The sequence below is a fragment of the Egretta garzetta genome, unplaced genomic scaffold (assembly GCF_000687185.1).
Source record: "Egretta garzetta isolate BGI_Z169 unplaced genomic scaffold, ASM68718v1 scaffold188, whole genome shotgun sequence".
NCBI lineage: Eukaryota > Metazoa > Chordata > Aves > Pelecaniformes > Ardeidae > Egretta > Egretta garzetta.
In genome coordinates, this window is record NW_009260622.1 from 1,225,913 (window position 1) to 1,231,308 (window position 5,396).

General features: G+C 39.7%; 2 protein-coding genes across 2 annotated transcripts in view; one reads left to right on the forward strand and one right to left on the reverse strand.

The window, feature by feature from the left end:
* The window catches only part of CSTF1 (cleavage stimulation factor subunit 1), a 26,995-nt gene that overhangs the window by 9,828 nt on the left and 11,771 nt on the right, over nucleotides 1–5,396 (reverse strand). Inside the window, exon 2 of the mRNA XM_035900889.1 lies at nucleotides 1,691–1,693. The gene's annotated coding sequence lies outside the window, so the exon portion shown is untranslated. The remainder of the gene's footprint in view (nucleotides 1–1,690; nucleotides 1,694–5,396) is intronic.
* The window catches only part of AURKA (aurora kinase A), an 8,659-nt gene continuing 3,443 nt past the window's right edge, over nucleotides 181–5,396 (forward strand). Inside the window, exons 1-7 of the mRNA XM_035900890.1 lie at nucleotides 181–314; nucleotides 1,471–1,753; nucleotides 2,347–2,425; nucleotides 3,124–3,315; nucleotides 4,001–4,139; nucleotides 4,523–4,671; nucleotides 5,289–5,396. The exon at nucleotides 5,289–5,396 is cut by the window's right edge and continues 3,443 nt beyond it. Of these exons, the coding sequence (XP_035756783.1) occupies nucleotides 237–314; nucleotides 1,471–1,753; nucleotides 2,347–2,425; nucleotides 3,124–3,315; nucleotides 4,001–4,139; nucleotides 4,523–4,671; nucleotides 5,289–5,396 (1,028 nt within the window). The 5' untranslated portion in view covers nucleotides 181–236. The remainder of the gene's footprint in view (nucleotides 315–1,470; nucleotides 1,754–2,346; nucleotides 2,426–3,123; nucleotides 3,316–4,000; nucleotides 4,140–4,522; nucleotides 4,672–5,288) is intronic.

Sequence of the window (5,396 nt, forward strand, 5' to 3'; positions counted from 1 at the left end):
ATGGGGCGGCCCGGCGTTCGAAGGTTGGGGGGGAGCACGCACGTATGTACGTACGTTTTGAAGAAGAGCTCCAAGGCATGTTGTTTTCTGTGGAAGTGAACCCTATTCTTCTACGTCTTATCCGTAGGCTAAGCTATATGCGGCTCTTTTCCTCAGGCGCTATAGAGCTCCAAGGCATGTTGTTTTCTGTGGAAGTGAACCCTATTCTTCTACGTCTTATCCGTAGGCTAAGCTATATGCGGCTCTTTTCCTCAGGCGCTATGGACAAGAATATGAAAGAGAACCATTCTGGATACGCCAGCTGTGCTATGAAAGTAAGTGGCGTATTAGGCTGGTGGGTGTATTTTTCCTGATCGTACAATAGCTACAGGTTTCAAACTGTCTGTGGTAATTGCTGCTAACCGTACTAAGTAACAAAAAGGAGAAAAATTGTCTTGAAATATTGTCAATTTGTTTCCTCTGCACAGAAAACAACTTTATTGTTCAGTAGCTTTCTTTTGGAGAGAACAGTGCCCAAGGCTTACTTCTTTTAACTGCTAACATCGGTATTTCATACCTGAATTGGAAAATCCTCCTAATACTTTAAGAATAATCTAGGATCATCTAAAGAGGGAGCAAATGTGTGTAGGTAACTTATTCCAGATATGGCTTCCAAAAGCAAGCATTGTGTTAACATCACTTCTCATGCCTGTGCAGGAGTACTCACTATCACTCTGGTTACATATTTTTGTATACAGAAACATAGATGCTTTCTCTTTATTTTAACTTAAAAACAAAGAGGTCTTGGTGAACTTTCAGAATAGTATAAGCAAAACTTCTTTTTAATCAAGCTGTTGGTATGTTATTTTCAGTGAACTGAACCAGAAGACTAAATAATATCTAGGGGAAGAAAGAAGTACAAACTCTTGCATGGGCTTTGTTAGGAGGCAAAAAAAATGTGAGAAGCTACTCAATAGCACTTGAACTTAATTGTAGGTAAAGTATCCTAAAAACAATTAAGAATTTCTTAAATATAAGCCTAAACTACCTTCCCTTACTGTAAGCAAAAGATTAAAAGCGGATAGCTGAACCTTACTAAATAAACTTGCTTTGTTCTGATGAACTCCTATTGCAGTGCAAGGTATGTCAAGATGAAGAACGTTCAGATTAAGGTAGTAATGACCCAAAGCTGTGTATGTTTTTATAGCAAGGATCTGCTGTCATCTGCTGTCTTGCCACCTTTGGCTGATATTCTTCAGATGTGTGTGGAAAAGTTCTGCTAGCTATAAACAAGCATGCTGTTAACAAGAAAAAGTTAGCAGTTTTCTACAATGTAGAAATTTAAGGATGCTTTCATTCTTAAAACACAAAGTCAGAATACAGTAACATCTCCTGTTCATGTGCTTTGTGGCTTTTTCTGCTCTACTGAATGGGGCTATAAAGATTATAATATACTATTCTACAGTTAATATATAATTCTTCTTTTTGAAGGTCACTAATCCCATTGGGGATGGCCCGAAACGTGTCCCTGTGTCTCAGCATTCTGCCCAGAGCCGGTTACTGGGCAGCGGAGTTCAAGCACAACGTGTTCTGTGTCCTTCAAACTTTGCCCAGCGAGTTCCTGTACAATCACAAAAATCTCTGCTGTCAAGCCAAAAACTGTTGAATAACCAGACAACGCAGCAGCCCCGACCAAAGTTTCCTGTCCAACCGACTGCTAGGCCTCAGGTTCCAAGCAAGAGCAATGAAAAACCTCAACAGGCTCCAGTACCTGGTAATGCTGAAGATGATGTACATGTACTTATACAGTTGGGATGCTTCTATTCAATGAAGTAGAGTGCAGTGCAGAAAACTTAAAAAAAAGTGCAGAAGCTGATGTTGGTGATGTGAGACAATCCTGTAGAGAAGTACTTGGTTGTGCCCAGAAACAGAATAGCTGCACATAGTGCAGTAACACCTAAGCTGCAATATCTTTGTTGTCAGGATTACCCATTTAACACCAGTATGGATGTTGAAAAATTTCCAGATGTTTGTTAGTCAGCTGTGACTTAATGTAATTGGCACTTGTACATCACAGTTTTCCCAGTATTTGTGTTAATCTCTTATATGCAGTAATACTGTATTTTGGGGGGGAAGTTTAATGTGTGTTTTATTTTTAAGATAGAATTTTAAAAGCTATTTTGATAGCACTGATAACTGCTATGCTGCCTTGCCTATAGTAAGCTATGCTAGGTTGTTTAAAATGTCATTGAATGTATTCTAAGAACTGTTGCAGACACTGCACAGAGGTTAGATTTGCTCCCATGTGAGTTTTTGTATTGCGTTCATGGATTTGATTCATAAAGCTACCTACTTCTCTATATGTAGCAAAAAATTCTGAAGCAGAAGGCACCTCTAAACAGAAAAATGAAGAGACTGCTAAAAAGAAAAATGAAGAGACTAAAAAGTAAGTTGCATGCCTAAATTGTTCTAGCTAACCAAGTCCTCTTGGATTAGGCTTGGTCTTAACTTCTTGGACTTCATGCTGCAGCTAAGCTGAAGGCTACTTGAGCCCCTTGGCTGTGGAGCCCTGTAGTCCTACACTTCACAGAGACAACAAAAACTCTAGGAAGGTTTACTTTGACCTGATAATTCAAGGACTTCCTGTAATCTAGAGAACTTGTGGCTAAATGAGTAATAGATCTTCCCGTGAGAGAACACTGGTAGCTACATTGCAAGATGTACACCTGAAAACGAAGCCTCCCTCATATATGTGAGAGGCTGGAGTCTACTAAGGATGAAGTTAGATTTGTAGTACGGCTACCTTAAACAGTGCGGTTCTGACCAACGCTAGTATGTATGAAGTGCACTAACCTGTATGAAGTGTATTGAAACGAACCTGGCTTAGTATACACAGTTTTGACTTTGTAGTAGTGTGGTTGATGTTCATATCTCTGTGTGTAAGCTTTAGGAAGTAAGAGACTAGCTTTCAGAACTTTCTTTTGAAAAGTCTAAATGCATATTTTAGCCTCTCTGTGGTCTCTTAAAGACTAAAATCTAGCTCAATCACTAAGTGTCTATTGAATGGGAACACTATTGATTGTAAACCTGGGAGTCAAAGCCCACACAAGTATCTACCTTCTGTAACTATCTTTCCTCTTGCAGGAGGCAATGGTCTCTTGATGACTTTGAAATTGGTCGTCCTCTGGGGAAAGGAAAATTTGGAAATGTGTACCTGGCACGTGAAAAGCAGAGTAAATTTATTCTTGCACTGAAAGTGCTTTTTAAAACACAACTTGAAGAAGCTGGTGTAGAACATCAACTACGAAGAGAAGTTGAAATACAGTCTCATCTTAGGTAAAGTTTAGTGACCAGTTACACTCCTTGCTTTGTTTGTGTTCAGATAAACAACATAACCTTGTTTATGGTAACATACCCTGTTGAAGAGAAGTTTCTTTTTAAGTATGTGACAGCTTGAAGTTGCTAGTTAAGATTCTTGCCTTTCTGCACCAAGTTTTACCTTTGTCTAGCTTGCAATGAAGTAACTTCTGCTAACAAATCTTCCTTTTACCAAAAAAAACCCCACCCTTGTCTGCTGCTTGGATTTATGTGGGTAACTGCAATTTCTCAAGAGTCTGGGCTTGTTTCTGGTATTCTGTTTCCTGGAAAACAAGCCCAACTTGCTGAAGAAACTAGTTGTTTCACAGAAAGTGTTTAAAATGTTTAAGCTTAAATTCCAAAACCCACAGGAGTTGGCACCAATGGTAATATCCTTTTCTAGCTGCTGTAGAAAGGTATGTCCAAGAAGATACGGACTAGCCAAACTCTTGGCTAACTGCTTGCTAATAGGGAGTCCAAGCTGCTGCTTTGATAAATACCATGTTTCTGCTATGAAGCTCTCAATGGATATGTTGTGAGCTGAAGGAACCCTTAGCAAAATGTTGAAGTTCCTGTGTTTGCCTTGAAAGGGGTCAGGCAGGAAAGGGAAATTAAAGTTATGGACAAATACCTTGTTCAGAAGAATATTTAAATCTTTTTGCAGACACCCCAACATTCTCAGACTATACGGCTACTTCCATGACGTGACAAGAGTCTACCTTATTCTAGAGTACGCACCTCGTGGAGAAGTCTACAAAGAACTTCAGAAGCTTACAAAGTTTGATGAGCAAAGAACTGCTACTGTAGGTTGTTCCAGCTGCTTATATGTTACTTGGTCTTCCTATCTGGCTTATCTGCAGCATAATGCTAGCTTTTCAGATAAAGTTCTGTATTCTGTTGTGTGAAGCTGAGATTCCTTAGATGCTAGCTTGCTTGTGCACTTGTAACAAGGATTAAGTTGGGAAAGACAAATACTGCACAGCACTGATATAATAATGTTCAGCATTGCTTAATATTGCAAGTGTGTGTCGCTTCAGAGCCTGCGTTGTCAGACTTTGAGGATTTAAGAAATAATTGCGCTAACTTAAATTACTAATTATGCCTGGAAAAGGCTATACTCTAGCCAGATAAGCTAGAGTGATAATGTCTTTATACTTGAAAAGATCTGTTCTCTTTCTAAATACAGTACATCACAGAACTAGCAGATGCCCTATCATACTGTCATTCAAAGAGTGTGATTCACCGAGACATCAAGCCAGAAAACTTGCTGCTTGGCTCAAATGGAGAATTAAAAATTGCTGACTTTGGATGGTCTGTGCATGCTCCATCTTCTCGGTGAGAATGCCATACATACCTTACGCAGTGAAATACTTCTGTAGTAAAAATGTTAGCTTGTCACACAGTTGTGGAAGGAGGTAAATGCAAACTTCCTAGAATACTGCAGAAAAATCCTTTAAGAACTGGGCCGCTGCAGCAAAGGTCTTTACAGTCAACTGGTGTAGCAGAGAGGGAGTGGTGTTACCCTGTTTTTTCAGCTTGTATAGTTCAAAACTTGCTGAACCTGGAACAAGTGAAGGAGGTTGGTGTACTGTTGTAGGGTTATAGTGGTCCCTGAGATGACAGACTAGCACTTGTGTTCAAACATCACACTAGTGGTATACTTAAGACATTTCCTTCATTCCCTGTCTCCCTGACAAAGGGAGACTATATTTGATCTTGTGAGCGGGATGAAAAAAGGAATGATAAGACTGTGAATGCAGTGACTGACTTGCTTTAAAGCAAGAGTAGAAAACTTACTGCTGAAACTTCTTTATCAGGTATTCTGGTGGTGCTGAGTCTGTCCAGGGTAGACTGCATTGATGTACAGGTGATTGCCACCGTTAGCTTCTGTCTGTCTCTTGAAATGGATTTTATAACTGCTGTAATCAGTAAATAATAACCTATGACTTCAGGAGAACAACTCTCTGTGGGACGCTTGACTACCTGCCTCCTGAAATGATTGAGGGAAGAACACATGATGAAAAGGTGGATATTTGGAGCCTGGGAGTTCTGTGCTATGA